Source organism: Macrobrachium nipponense, chromosome 46, assembly GCF_015104395.2.
Source record: "Macrobrachium nipponense isolate FS-2020 chromosome 46, ASM1510439v2, whole genome shotgun sequence".
Taxonomy (NCBI): domain Eukaryota; kingdom Metazoa; phylum Arthropoda; class Malacostraca; order Decapoda; family Palaemonidae; genus Macrobrachium; species Macrobrachium nipponense.
This window is the reverse complement of record NC_061106.1, coordinates 28,814,323-28,830,271: the sequence shown is the minus strand read 5'-3', so window position 1 is coordinate 28,830,271 and position 15,949 is coordinate 28,814,323. Positions and strand designations below refer to the sequence as shown.

At 46.6% G+C, this 15,949-nt stretch overlaps 1 protein-coding gene across 7 annotated transcripts in view; it reads left to right on the top strand.

Moving 5' to 3' along the window:
* Positions 1 to 15,949, top strand: part of LOC135214842 (cingulin-like) — a 478,670-nt gene that overhangs the window by 454,193 nt on the left and 8,528 nt on the right. For all 7 annotated transcript variants that reach the window (XM_064249249.1, XM_064249254.1, XM_064249255.1 and 4 more), the window contains exons 7-8: positions 993 to 1,115; positions 10,451 to 10,672. In XM_064249249.1, coding sequence (XP_064105319.1) covers positions 993 to 1,115; positions 10,451 to 10,672 — 345 coding nt within the window. The remainder of the gene's footprint in view (positions 1 to 992; positions 1,116 to 10,450; positions 10,673 to 15,949) is intronic.

The window sequence follows — 15,949 nt, the reverse complement described above, 5'->3', positions numbered from 1 at the left end:
ACATGGATGTCAATAACCTTTCTCCAGCACTGACTCGCCAAGGGAGAAATGTCGAAGGACACATCTATCTCTTGGCTTTGCGAGATCAGGAGGTTCTCTGCAGCTAGCTACGACGTCACCTGTGTGCTTTCCCCAAGAGCACAAGGTACCAGTAACTTAGTCCTTTCCTCGCATTCTGAAGAATATGTCAGACTGAAACATAGACATAGACGTAGTCTCGTCAGGACCACATTTATGTCTTTCTTCTTTCAGGTCTTTGCCCACAAGTTCTTGGAACCTTTCTTCCTTCAACCTGTGGTGGATGTAACAGGTTGTGTTTTCTTGCCTAAAGTTTGGGGTTCTAGAGGTGAGAAGGATTCGAGAGTGACTGGCCTCTCCTCTTCCTTCTATAACTATATTTGTTTAATATGTATTGGCATCTTATTTGACAACATGCCAAGGTTCTTGACCTCTTAAGTTATTACTATGCCATTCAGAGTATTGGGTCCTTTACTAATCTTGTCCTATGAGTTCTCAGTCAGATCTGTCATTCCAATGAGCTGGTGTTTCTTTTCTTCTGCAGCTCAATCCTCCCTCTTTATATTACGTATTGTGATTCTGTCAGTTATAGGTGATGGGTTTGTATAGAAGACAAATGCAATTTTTTAAAATAATTTTTTTCTGTGTACAAACCCTTCATTTATACATTGTCTCACCTAACCATATCTTTCTTCTTGAAGCCTAATACAGAATGAATGAGGTGTATGTAATGTCCTTACGAGAGTAAAAATACAGTTATGAACATGGCCTGCTGTCAGTTAGCCAGCTGATGATTTTCTAATTTTATCTTGGAATGATTGTCAGGGATTCATGAAGACTCACATAAGACAATTATCAACGAGGGTTTATATATAAAATTATTTTTTCTTTTTAAACTAAATGTTTTTCCAGTATCAAATACCTTTGCCACCCATTATATGCAGTTTACTAATTACTGGTGTGATTTTTTTCAGGAATCTAGAAAATTAGAAGAGAGGAAGATGGATGAGATGAAGATGACATTTGACCGAGAACACAACAGTTACAAGAAAGTTATTGATACAATGAAAGAAAAAATTGCAAAATTGTCTTTGGAGGTAATTGATATTGGCTACTCAATCATTAATGTAGAGGGAAAGCAATTAGATTCACATTTTTGGTTAGGAGATTATTTCATTCACCAGATAGCACCCTACAATAGTGATGGAATTAGGATGTCATAAAGATATCCTATTGTTCATACGCGGACAAACCCTCGGTCTTAACAGTAGGATAATTTCTAGCGCCTATCCGGTTAAAAAGCAGATGAAAGCAAGGAATCTTGTGATATCTGGCAACGCATGCGTAGATCGGGTGAAGAGTGGTCAAATGCCGATCATCTATGCCAGTCTTTTCTTAACCGCCTGGACGAGAGTTGGATTTTTTCCTCTCTTGGCCTTTTCCCGGTTCTTTGCCCGTTTCGTTTTCTTTAGTGTGTGTGTGTGTGGGTGTGTTTTTACTTGGTATTATGGCTTCTTCTGCTCCTTCTCGACGTCAGCATGTGTTCCCTGGAGTTCCTGGGTTCCCGTGTTCTCGTTTTTTGGCTTTGTCAGAGACAGATCCTCACATCACATGCAGTAGGTGCCGTTCAAATTTTTGTACGATTACGAATCCTTGTGCGGAATGCCGGGCATGGCCTAAGGAGCAGTGGAGGAAGTTTTATGGTAAGAGGAAACATCGGAGAGTCTCCACTCTTCCTACTTGGGAGGGCTTTGCTCCTATTCCCGATGTTTCGTCTTCCGCAGTAGTCTACCCCTATAGTAGCGTTGTCCCTGCATCTCCTTCCTTTACTTCCATTGATTCGTCGATGGAAGTATCGGGAGGTCGCCAGGGTATTTTTTGTAATGTAGCCCCCTCTTCCTCGGGAGCTTTTTCGGTTCCCGAGAAGGGTGAGGTTTTTTCATCATTCTCTTCTCTTCCAGAGTCGGTGGCGTCCAAAATGGCGATGATTTGGAAGACGCTTGGGCTAGGGGGTACCCTGTCCTTGGGGGGGTTGCTAGCGCATTTTGTGGAGGCTTGCACACTCCCTTCCTCCCGGCCTCATCTCCGTGGGTGGGGGCAGTCGGCCATATTGTATTGCTCCGCCGGTGTCTGGCGTCGCTTTGTATCGGAGTGACGCTGTGGCGTCAGCCCCGTTGATGACGTCACGGGGTTCATCTTCGTGTATTCCTCTGCCAGTGGCGTCTCTTTCCCCCTTGCACAGAGGGGAAGCCGTGACGTCACCACCGCTTGTGACGTCACTCTCATCGATGACGTATCTCCCAGTCGCCTCCTCTGATCCGCCACACTTATCCGCGACGTCATCACTGCCTCCCAGTTCGAAACATCTCCCTTCCTTGTCTTCGGAGCCTTCTCTGCCACATCAGTCCGAGGTCATATGCCAGGCAGTGCTTCAGTGGCTGGTCTTGGTATTGGATGTGAAGTTGGCTGCCTTATCGGTTGGGAGGACTGGTAGGAAACGTGTTGCTTCATCCCCGCCTTCCGAGAAGAGTGCACATATGAAGCTAGTGGTGTCTTCCTCTCCCTCTTCCCCCTCTATGCCTCGTATTAGCGTTGGAAGGCTAAGGACTTTGCCCTTCCTTCGCTGTCGAGGGAGGAACAGCGCGGACATGTTCCTGAGAGTGCTGTGGTTTCGAGCAGTGTTAGTGATTTGTGTTCTGCAGGGGTTGCTTCGCCACCGAATCTCGTACGTGCAATCCCCCCCTTCCGTCCTTGTACATCGCGAGCGTGTTGCAACCTTCCCTGTCCGTGCACGTGATGGTAGTGTTCCTTCTTCTCCAAGGCTTATTCGTCGCTGTAAATATCTGAAGGCGCCTGTCAAGAGGTCGAAGGTAGTGAGCACGGAGGTGATGCAGCTGGAATGTTTGCCTGCCTCTCTAACTGGTGCTTCCAAGACTTCCACTATAAGGGATTCTCCTTCAATCTCGAGTGCTCGAGTTTCCCCCCCATCTCACGTATGTACGGTCGCCACGCCCGTGTCTGTTCATGGACGTCTGGAGTCACCTGTTGAGGTAAGTGATGTGCCTAGTGTTACAGTGGGTCTGTCTCAGAGGCTGACACTTGGACCCAGCCCAGATAGGTTAGTAGGGGTTTCAGACTGTCTGGGTACTAACCCTTCTGTGAATTTTGGTGAAGAAGGCGCGTTAGAAGAGCCTACACATCCTTCTCGTCGTCGGTCGCCGGTGCCAGAGCAGGAGGAGGAGGACACACAGGAGTTTCTGTCTTCCTTTTCGGAAGTTGTTGGTCTCATTCGTGGGTTCAACAATTTGGAAATTAGGACTCAGGCTCAGTCATCTTACATTCTTTCTTGCGTGGAAGTCATGGTGGGAGCTACTCAGGACCCCAAATCATCTCTTCAGCTGCCGTTGTCGGGGCACGTTCAATCGGTCTTGCAGAAGGTTAACGCCTCTGTTTCTGACCGGGATGGTTCACTTCGCTCTAGAGGCTCTACCAAACTATTACCCCCTCCTCTCACAAGACATAGGTAGTACTATGTTACGAGCTCTGCGTTTTGTTATCACGCCACCTTAACCCAGACGTCATTCGCCTGAAGCCAGGTTTGACTTTGGAACAGGTGAGGTCAGTGGCTCCATCCTTGTCTCTGCAAGACGTCTTAGCTTTGGAATCTACGGCGGCCTCCATGTTGCTGACGGTTTCTTGGCTGGACCTCTGGTCTGTGGTGATTGCCAAGATAGCTTCTGACAGGTTCCCTGAAGGGTTGGTGAGTGCTGCCTCGCTTGCCAGTCTTTTGCAGTCCGTAGGCAAGGCGTTTTCTTATTTGGCTCACCTCAGTGCCAATTTATGGGCTAATTTTCTTCTGGTTAGGAGGGACGCAGCTTTGTCTAGGATGGAGAGGTCGCTCGACACCGAGTCTTTACTTGCCTTGAGGAACGGAGATCTGTTGGAGTCGCATTTCTTGTTTCCACAGACAGAACTCAAAAATGTGATAGACTGACGCCAGGCTGACACCAAGGACCGACTGGTGCACCAAGCCGTGTCTAAATCAGAGTCCCGCCCTTGGAGACGTCCGGCCCCTCCCCCACTCCCGGTCCAGCAGCAGTTGAGGAGATCGTCGCCTGGTAGGCCATCGAGGACCTCGAGTTTGCCAGGACCTTCCCGTTCGACACAGCCCAAGTCTCACGATCAACGCCCCTTTCGCTCTCGTTCCTTTAAACCAAGAAGAGGCCCCAGGGGCAGAGGTCAAAGGGGCCGTCGGTAGGTTGGGCGCCTCTCCCTCTCCTGCGCCACGGGTGGGGGGTTGCCTGGCTGGCCATTGGGCCAAGAGGCAGAGCTACGGGGCGGAGAAGTGGTGGTAGATGTCCTTCGGGTGGGATACCTGTTGCCATTCGACTTCTCTCCTCCTCTGTCGGACAAGCCGCAGCTCAGGAAGACGTATCCCCCAGATTCTCTGAAGTTCTTGGCTCTTCGGGAGGAAGTGCAGAAAATGCTGGACAAGGATGCGATAGTGGACGTAGTGCGTCCGTCCCCGGGGTTTTTACAGTCACATCTTCTTGGTGCCCAAGGCGTCAGGAGGATGGAGGCCTGTGATCGACTTATCCACCTTGCATCGCTTCATCAGGAAGACACGGTTCAAGATGGAGACCCTGCGCTCAGTGTTGGTAGCCATAAGGGAAGGCGACTTCATGCTGTTGATAGACTTCAAGGACGCATACTTCCAAATCCCTGTTCATCCCACGTCCAGGAAGTTTCTTTGCTTCTCTCTTGGGGACAAGATCTTCGAGTTCAAAGTCTTGTGCTTAGGGTTAATGACAGCCCCTCAAGTGTTCAAAGGGTCTTCTCTCTCATGTCAAGTTGGGCCCATGCTCAGAGGATCCGTTTGCTGAGGTACCTCGACGATTTGTTGGTCTTGGCAGTTTCCAGGGAGAAGCTGCTGCAAGACAGGGATCGTCTTCTTCGGTTTTGTCTGGACTTGGGCATATTAGTCAACCAGGAAAAGTCGAACCTCGTACCCACTCAAAGGATTCTCTACCTGGGCATGGTCATCGATATGACAGTGGCAAGAGTTTTCCCGTCTGATCAGAGATTGGAGAAGTTGCGGGCTGTGGTGTGCAACTTCCTCCCAAAGTCGCATCAGTCGGCTCCTCAGTGGCAGGTTCTTCTGGGAGTGCTATCTTCCCTGGAGAAGCTGGTCCCTCATGGGCGTCTTCATCTTCGGTCTCTGCAATGGAGACTGGGGAATTCTGGTCTCCTGCGGGGGACTCTCCCCTGTTTATGGTTCCACTGTCTTTGGAAGTGAGAGAAGACCTTCGTTGGTGGTTGGACGACCAGAATCTATGGAAGGGCGTCCCTCTACGTTCTCTCCCTCCAGACTTCCTTCTGTTCTAGGATGCCTCCCTCGCAGGTTGGGGCATGCACTTAGGCGGCCTCATCGCTTCAGGCGTTTGGGGTTTAGAGGACAAGCAGCAGCATATCAACGTCTTGGAGTTGAAGGCGGCTTTTCTGGGTCTGAAGGAGTTTTGGGGGATGGTAGAGGGTCACTCTGTCGTTTTCATGTTGGAGAACACCACGGTGGTAGCTACATGAACAAACAGGGAGGCCTGGTTTCTCAGCAACTACATACCTTGACCGTCGAGCTTCACCAGTGGGCAATCAGCAATTTGGTAGAGCTCTCAGCCAGGTATATCCCAGGGAAACGGAACGTGGTCGCAGACAAACTCAGTCGCCGGGATCAGATCCTAGGCACAGAGTGGTTCCTTCATCAAGTGGTGGCAGACAAGCTTTTCCAGATTTGGGGGAGACCCATGCTGGACCTTTTCGTGACACGCTGCAACAGGAAGCTGGAGGTGTTCAGTTCAGTGGTCCCAGATCCCTTAGCATTGGCAGAAGATGCATTCCAACATCCCGGGACAACCTGGAGGTGTATGCCTTCCCTCCGTTTTGTTTGATCCATCAGGTTCTGAACAGGCTGATGGGTTCACAGGGTCTCAGAATGACTTTGGTAGCCCCTCTGTGGCCTCAGGGGGAATGGTTTCCAGATCTGCTGTCGTTGTTGTCGGAGATTCCGCCTTGGCGGCATCTGTGTCAGCCCCATGCAGAAAGGTTCCACCAGTCAGTAGAATCCCTGTCTTTTCACGGTTGGAGGCTATCAACTATCTCCTCTGAGAGGCTTTTCTCAGAAATCAGCTAGGCACATGTCCAGCAGTCTTAGGAAGTCAACCTCCGCCGTTTACCAAGGCAAATGGGCGATCTACTGTGAATGGTGTCGTAAACAGGGTTTTTCTCCACTCGCAACCTCTATTCAGCGAATAGCAGACTTTTTAACCTTCCTCAGAGACGAGAAACGTTTGTCCGTGTTTGCTATTAGAGGCTACAGGGCGGCACTGGTGTTACGCCTGAAGGGTTTCGACATCTCTTCCTGGGAACTTTCCTTGCTAGTTAAGGGGTTTGAGCAGTCGAGTTCTCCTAGAGAGCTCAAGCCTCCAACGTGGGATGTTTCCTTGGTGCTTAAGAGCTTGACTAAGAGTCCATATGAGCCCTTGCGTCGCTCATCTGATAGGAACCTGAGCTCCAGGGTCTGAGTTATGAGGTGAAGCACACCAGGGGTTGGAAGTCAGTGTCCTTTGAATTTGTCCCGGGATTCGTGGCCAAGACCCAAAATCCCTCGGTGCATGATGACAGGTTCGCTTCATTTTCCATTCCATCACTGACTGACTTTATGGGTGATGATGCTCAAGAGCTTTTGTTGTGCCCTGTCCAAGCCCTGCGTTGCTATCTTAAAACGACTCGGCACCTTAGACCAGGCTGTCGCAGACTTTTTGTTAGTACAGGCCGTACAAAGAAAGAGGTGTCTAAGAATGTACTATCTCTTTTTGGATATGGGAAGCCATCACCACGTCTGTGGTGATGGCGTTAGGGGTATTGGTCCCTCTCTGGCTTTCAAAAAGAACTTGGCTGTACGCAGAGTGCTGAGTGCTGGTACTTGGTTACGCCAGTCCACATTCACCTTCTATCTTAAGGATGTTGCACACAGATCTATGGACACGTTTTCCTTGGGTCCTGTGGTGGCTGCCCAACAGGTTGTGTAACTCATAGTTGCCCTTAACGGGGCACCTTTGTATCTTACCTAAGATGATTGTGTGGATGAGAGAATGAGTGAGTTGGTTAGCCTCCTTCTTTCTCTTGTACCTTTCCTTCTTCCTTTGGGCGGTTTAAAGAATTGACACGTCATTTGCTGGACTGGTCTGATACAGGTGAGTGAGGTAGTCATACTGGTAGTGTGGTCGTGCAGTACACAAAATCTTACCCACTATTTAGTAGCATAGGCTCCGCTCCTGGGTGAGGAGGAGTCGGGAGTACTACAAACCCCAGTGCCTTGGTTTGTTGTTGGACAGTCAAAGTTTCTCTTTGGTTCCCTATGCAATGGTTATCCCATATATCATTGTATGTCACTCAGGTTCTGAGTGGTTAGATATTAGTGTATCTAGCTTCTCAGCGGGCATCAGTCCCCCTCCAAGAACTATTTATTTTGAAAGGTGGACTGGCACGTAGGCCCCCAGCCGGTCTAGGATGTCTTATACCTCCCTCCAAGTATGAGTCTATCCTATTGTTAAGACCGAGGGTTTGTTCGCGTGTGAACAAACGACAAATTTTCTAAGACAATTTGTATTTTTCATAGCTACAAACCTGAGGTCTTAATGCTATACTGCCCACCTCTAGCTGCCCCTGTTTTTGTTAAGCCATCCTGAGTTGGGAAAGACTGGCGTAGATGATCGGCATTTGACCACTCTTCACCTGATCTACGCATGCATTGCCAGATATCACAAGATTCCTTGCTTTCATCTGCTTTTTAACCGGATCCAGCTAGGCACTAGAAATTATCCTATTGTTAAGACTTCAGGTTTGTAGCTATGAAAAATACAAATTGTCTTAGAAAATTTGTCATTTCACATTCAAGCTTCAGTGCAGCACAGAGTGACTGAAGCTGAATAATCATAAAGTTACAGTTTAGTCCCCTTTAACCTGTCTGATCTACATTCTTCATATTTTGTTTGTCTGTGTTTTTTGCCTATCCAAGTTTTTATTATACCAGGTTAATTGTTTAATTATATACCTTTATTTTAGCAGGAGAAAGATGTTGACACTATTTGCTGTTTTACCCCTTATAAGAAGCAAAAGTCAGTAGGGACACTAAAAATAATTTTTAGTACTACCTATAATACATTACAAGAACAGGCTGTGCTCAGGAAGGGGTGTCATTTTTTTTCTTTGACTGATAGCCATCAGTTAAGCAACCTTGTTTGATCTTATGTTAAGCTAACTTTATACAGGCAGTCCCCAATTATTGGAGGGGGTTTCGTTCTCAGCGGGGTGCTGATAAGCAAAAAACACCATCAACCTAGGCGCCGATAACCAGTTATTGGTGTCTCTGTTAGGTGTGTTATGGCTCCATAACTCTATTATCAGCACCTTATGGCACCGATAACCAAAACTCGGCCTGTTATAGCACCATAAATCGCTGATTTTAGTGCCATTAACCGATAACCGGAGACTGCCTGTATCCCCTTTCCTTCCACTGACTTGGCATTTTGCATGTATGTATACTCTTTTCATTGAACAATATTTTAATATATCTTACTTCAACTCTTAAGACCTAGGGTCTGGAGGTATGTTACAAGCAGTTGATTACTTTGTCTCTCTCATCTATGCTAGTACCTTGTTTCAGTATTTTTATGATTTTTTTTTCCCCTCTCCATGAATTTGGTAATGATATGGTTTTTGCTGCCAGTGTAGACCAGTATGTGTAAAACAGATCAGACTCTAAAAGACCCATTAACCATGTCAGTAGCTAATGGGCAAACATAGTGAACTCTGGGATGGAACAAGTAGTGCTTGCATTGTAGGTGTTTTTGAAGTTGATTACTCACTCCATCTCTTTTCACTTTGGCTTATCCCCCTATTGTGCATATGTTCTTTTTGTAAGTGATGATGCTAACTCGTTGTCAGGAACTACCTTGTCCACTATTATTCTTTCTTATCTACAAAGGCTGTAAACATGAGTCCAAGGTACTGCAGTGCACATGTGATAGAGTGATTGGCACATATGCAGTATGCTTTTTGTTTGTAAGTAACCCAGGGTTCCCCTTCTTTCTCTTTTGCTCACATTTTATTTTTAATCTGTTGCTGTCGTATGCCACATTTTGGGTGTCTTACCATTGCATTCATACAAAAAGGTCTGTTAACAAGGCCTTGAAAGTGGATGTGTTACACTGTATTTATAGCAACTGGAGGGTCTTTGATGTTACCAAGTATATAAAGTGAATGAGTTGCTAATTCCCACCATTAGAAAAGCTCACAATAAGATTGAAGAGGAAATACGTAATGTTATGTGGAATATGAAGTACATATAAGCTTTAGATTTTAAATTTTGTAACTTGTTTATTAAATTTGTAGTTACTCAGTATAACTATGCCATGCCTATAGGTATGATGACTGTAAGGTCTAAGGTACATGAAGTATACATGTGAAAATGGCAAAACTAATGAAGATATTCCTGCCTTTTTATGCTATTATTATTATGCTGCCTTACCCTCCTCACATCTGCTGTCATACCCTCACTTTCACTGCATTGCTTTACCTCAACTTCTCTGTGCAGTCTCACCACCATTTTCTCCATCCACAGAATCACTTTCATATTCACTTTTCTGTTATTTATTATATACATAGAATTACAGTTTCCTTACACCTTAGCTTTACTGACCAGACTTTTTCTTCCGCTATTTTCCAGTCGCATCACATTAAGCTGTATTTTGTTCAATATGATTTTCAGTCCTCTCCTGCATTGCACTCTTCCATCTTTCGAACATCTCTAAAACCTCTGTATGGTTCTGATGTCACCACAAAATCATGTATGTAGCATTAAACCCTGATGTTTATGTAGGATGCCTGTGATTTCCCATTATGTATTCAATTTTATCCTTAGGAAACTGTATGTTAATGGAAAAAATATCACCTTTGGTCTTAGTGATAAGGTATCAAGGCCTTAGTCCTCTTCTTGACCCTCAGTGCCCACTCCTGTGTACCTGGTCTTTGACATTCCATGAAATCTACTACTGTATGTCTTCCACATTCTAGAACAAGAATTATGCTTTACTTGACTGTAGGGGCCAGATGACTATTCCATAGGTAGTCATCTACATACTTGCACCTTTGTTAAAGTTGATTTAGGAATCTGTCTCCATGCACTTGATGCGGATGATACTAATGTCCTCAGGGAAGTTGAATAATAATAAATATGTTCTCTTTCATCATGATTAAAGTTCCCTTTTTGATGAGGTATGCTCCATGAATAGTGTATGTATTTTCATAAAATGTGAAATTAAATTTACAAGAAATATGAAATTGAGAATTGAAATATACTTCACATTTTTTCTAGAATGAAAAGTTGAAGGAATGCACATCTCAGATGGAAAAAGAATTACAAGAATGTTTTTTGAATCAAGATTTGTGCAAGTCACGGGAAAGAGAAATAATTTTACTGAGAACTCAGCTTCGGGAATCAACTTCTAGGCATATAAAGGAAAAAGAAGAGCATCATGAGTTACGAAGTAGGCTTACTAAGGAGTTATCAGAGTTGAAGAATCAGAGTGAACAAGAGGTAACTTTGCTATTTCTTTCAGTATTTTATTAGTTACTTTCTATTTGTCTTGGCTATGCAGTTTATAAACTATGTTTTCTAAATATACATTTCTGGGCTTGACCTGTGTCGGCCTGTGAAATGGTTCCTTTGATACTATTTCTGAGGAATAAATATTGCTATTCATCCTAGAGAAAAAAGAAACAATATAATGCCAAGATAAATGGCTCGCTCACTTCTTATAGAAGTGTCGGTATAGTAAGGAGCGAGTGGAATCACTACCAGAGGTCCCTTGCCATTTAGCTTCTTCCTTCGACAAAACCCCGAACTACGGAGGAGCCGTGCTACAGCTCCCGGTCTACTACTACCGTGAGCGCCTCCAACGCCTGAGACGTCATTCCTTTCGATAGCGCGCGTTACAACCAGACGTTAAAATTTTTCTGTGCTGTGTTTCGCTCGATTTTGGATTATCTTTTGGATTATCTTTTATTTTCAAGATGTCTTCAGCTTCTGCTTCTAAGTTAAGTACTGTTTGGGGTTACTGATCTCATTTTATGATGATCTTCGTGTTTTATACATATTCGGAGCCTTATCGGCCGGTATGCCCCTCGACCGCTTGGCGGTACGGGTTCTCTCTTTCGGTCTTCCATACCGTTAGGGATTTCCCCTCTTTCTCAGTACTTTAGATATGGTTACTTATACATAGTCTCTATATCTTTTATGCAGTTAGTTTTTTAGTTAGGCCTCCACGGGACACGCTCCGACCGCACGTTTCGGACCTTAGTCTAGCTACGCCTTACATTGTTAGGAGTTTTATCAGTCACGATTTGAGAGTCATCATCTAATTATTCTGATGTTCTCTTTTCTTTTCTCTAGTTCCCTGATTACCATTAATAATATTATAGGTACTAGGTGGCTACATACACCATGCTTCGGTATGGCGATTAGCTTCCCTGTTATCATTTATTTTACCGTTAAGTTAGGCTTTCATACCCCAATTGTCGATTGGTGATTAGCCTGCCCCCCGTTTTCATGAACTAGAGATTAGATTAGGCTAACATACCCCTTTCTTCGGATCGGCGATTAGCCTTATTTTCTGTTTGCTTAGCTTCGTGTTCCCCGTGTTAGCCTAGCTTTAAGATATCGCTTTAATTTTATTGATTGATTATTATAAGTAATCCTATATATATATCAGTGATATTGATGTTGTTCCGACGGTTCTTCCCCACCTCGTGTCTTTCACCTGGCTGGGAAGACCACCGGTTGATTGCGGTGAGCCACCCGGTTACGGGTCCCCCTCCAGTCCCCCCTTTCCCCCCCTCCATACATTGCCATCCACGTCGATGGGTGATGACTCGTTTCTCACAGCTAGCGTCCAAGTCTGCATGAGAGGGGGTGACTCACGGGACTGGTGGGGATCTCCCCTCCCCTACTGGTATTCTCACTCGTCATGTGCCTCGGGGGCTCGGGACCTCCTCCCCCCTTCTTCTCCGTCCTTAACTGGCCGCTCAGGGGGAGGGCTCCCCTACCCCACGTTCTTCCCTACCCTTTCCCCCCCAGTTCAGTCCGGCAGGTGTCTATCCGCCGCTACCGAACATAGAGAGGGGGGAGGGAACCACTGGGTTTCCTATCCACTTAGGATAGTTCACACGAGCACTTACTGATATAATGGGTTTTTATTTTGTTTTTATTTTGTTTTATTTAATGTTTAGAATCTTTTGCGTTACTCCGGGGTTTTTTTTTATTTCTGCCTCTCGTACTATCCCTTGCTTCGTTAGAAGTTTGACATTGCTCACTCAATATTAATTAACTCCGGGCCCTACGGAGTCTATTTTTAATCATATACAAGTGAGCTTAGGCGGAGGCAGAGACTTTCTTCCCCCCTCGTAACTTTTCTACGTAATATTCATACGTAGATCTCTATCCGTCGGTCCTACTCCGGCACCCACGGATATTTTGCATATTATACCACCGGAGGTTGTCATTGGTACTCATGTATCCTTTGACTTACAGATGCTGTGCCAGGAGATTGGGTGCAATGCCATCCTCCAAGACCCGTGTGGCCATATAGTATGCCGTTCTCATGCAGGATGTGCAGTGAAAGTGGAGGATTTTATCGTTTGGCATCATGAAGCCTTCATTCATTCATCACCTGGAATACTTGTTATTATATTATACCTTTCACATATGAGACACATTCATATAATCTCAACACAACAGACATTCCTCCCCTATCCTCTCCCTAACTCTAGACCCTTTTTTACAGGGTTCTGATGAAGAAAAGAAGAAAGCTTTGTCGACTCTCAAAGCTTGGGTAGGGGGTTTTGGCCGGAATTCGAAGGGCCTCCCCTACATTCTTACCCAGGATATGGCGGACCTAGTATTCCCAGGAGCCAAGAAAGGATCAGTGGTGGACCCGATAGCGGCCGCCCCTTTGCTGGCCGACCTTCAAGTCATGATCTCCCTTCAGGAGGGGGATTCCCAGAGGACGTTTGCAGAAGACGTTGCGGGTCAATGAACCTCGACGTCGAACCCATGGCTATTGACTCCATGGGTACAGGTTAAAGGGTGTAGTAGGGGCAGCTTCTGTGGGTTCTCAGGGCCCTTTCCTGAATTCCCTTTCTCCATCACCTTCTACTGATCCTTCTACTTCCACTTCTTTCCGGGGCTTCACTGAAGAGCAGCGGTCTGTCCGTCCTAAGGCTACTTCAGTGATCCCCAAGGCTAAGATGACCGAGGAGAAACTTAAAAAGTCTCTCCCCAAGAAATCGGTCATCCTGACAGACACTGTAACTCTGGCTCACCACCCCGGAGGAGGCCTCTTCCTCTGTGTCGAGGTCCCCCAAACATAGATCACGTAAGGATCGGGCTCAAGTCCCTCTTTTTGATCCCGAATCCTTTTCGGCTAATATTCTGGAGCAGGTGGGAGTGATTGTAGGGGCCTTGGTTGACAACAAGGTCGGCTCAGTGCTCTCCCAGCTCTCCAGTTCTGTTACGTCTTCCGGCCAGTCGATCCAATCGCTGGCGGAACGGCTGGCCGCTCAGGGAGAATGCCATCGCCGGGATTCAAACCTCGATCGCGGCAGGTTCCCCTCTATCTGTGCCACCTTCTCCTCTTCCAATGCCAGATTCCAGCCAACTGCCGGAATTCAAGGCGGCCAACCCTTGGAGGATCGCTTCGTATGCCCTGTTTGTCAACGGAATGTTGACAATCGAAGGCATAGGAACTCGAAGGCGTGAGGACTTCGAGTTTCCACCCCAAGAGACCTTCAACCACCATTCATTGGCTACGTCCGACTAACGGAAGCAGCGATGATGAGAGAGGACAAGGTTCCCAATGAAACAGTGATCTTCCGAGGGAACAAGCACAGCAGACTCTAATGAGAAGTCTGGAGGAAGGGGGGTGGGGGGTGTGAAAACACCCCCCGCATCACAGCCTTTAGGAGTCCTTTCACCATTTTTACTCCGGTGGAAGGGACTCCGCTACCACTGACCCTTAAGGTAGTGGAAGCAACCTTTCAGGCCGCCTTGAAAGACGAGCCCCTGCCTCAACTACAAGAGACGGAACCCACTTCTCTCTTAGTCCCAGGCTCCGAGATGTACTTCGAGGGGGCAGTTCCTACTTTCTCAGTAGGAAAACTAAAGGCGGAGCTGTGCCACCTCTCTCTTTAGGAGAGACTCCCCAGGTTGTCGGACTCTCTCATCCAGATGGAGTACGACGCCCGGACTAGGCTCGCGAGATCCCTTTCCTCCATGACTATGGCGGAGATGACGGCTCTTGTATACCAACAAGAGCCGTTATTTAAAGTTTTGGCTAAAGGTCTGCTGCACTTCATGCAGTGTGACCTTTACGACTTCCTCATAGCCAGGAGAAATTGTAGGAAGCACGTTCTGGCGGAAGCTACTATCCGCCATGAACCTAATAAACTGATTGCTTCCTCAATTTGGGGAACGGACCTCTTTCCAGCACCAGTAGTAGCAGAAGTCCTTCACGAGGCTTCTAAGGTTAACCAGTGCCTCAAAGTCAGGTGGGGACTGGTAGCAAAGCGGAGCAGGAATCTTCTGGTCCTAACCCAAGGAACAAGAAGAAACCAAGGAAGTTCTCTCCCTTCCAGCCTTCTCAGCAAACGTTGGTTCAGGCAGTCCCAGCACCACAAGGGCAACCATCGTCGAAGGGTCAACAACAATACCTTGTTCTGACCCCTCAGTCCAGCAATCTCAACCCTCTACTTCCTTTGCTGTCTCGCCAGCCTACAATTCCAACTATGAAAGCCAGAACTTTCAGGCTTTCAATAGGTTTGCGAGAGGCAGCAGAGCAAGAGGTGCCTCTCGATTCAGAGGATCCGCAGGGCTTGCTAACAGAGGAAGAGGTTTCCGAGGAGCAAGAGGTGGCCGCCCCTCGGCAAACCAGCAGTGAGAGTCCCAAGGTAGGAGGGAGGCTGTACCTCTTCCGCCAGCGGTGGGGGTTCAGCCCTTGGGCTCAAAGTATAGTAACAAAAGGACTAGGTTGGAGTTGGCTAGAGGGCCCTCCTCCAACCAACAGATTCTATCAAGCACCAACAACGGAATTGGTAGAGTATACCGAAGACCTCCTTCTCAAAGGAGTAGTCTCAAGAGTCAACAATTTAAAATTTCAAGGACGCTTGTTCAGCGTGCCAAAGAAAGACTCGGTAAATCGAAGAATCATCTTAGACTTGTCCCATCTGAACTTATTCATTCATTGCAACAAGTTCAGGATGCTGACCATTTCGCAGGTACGGACCTTACTTCCCCGTGGGGCCGTCACAACCTCTATAGATCTTACAGATGCCTACTATCATGTTCCCATAGCCAGACACTTCCGTCCATTCCTAGGCTTCAAACTAGGCAACAGATCCTACTCCTTCAAGGTAATGCCATTCGGGCTCAACATAGCCCCCAGGATCTTCACCAAATTGGTGGAAGCAGTAGTGCAAGAGCTAAGGAAACAGGGAATAATGTTAGTGGCTTATCTGGACGATTGGCTTATTTGGGCAAAGGGAACCCCCCCAAAGAATGGCAAAGAATCAATGGTCAGAGTGATCAAATTCCTAGAACATTTAGGTTTCAAATAAACAAAACCAAGTCCAGACTATCACCGGAATCTCGAGTTCCAGTGGTTAGCCTTCAGTGGGACTTACAATCGCACACTCTATCAATTCCGTCGTTTGAAAAGTAAAGAAATTGCAAGAGCTACAGAACAATTTCTCAACGACAACAAACATCCAGGAGGTTGCCAGGAGAGGATCCTGGGCTCACTCCAGTTTGCATCAGTCACAG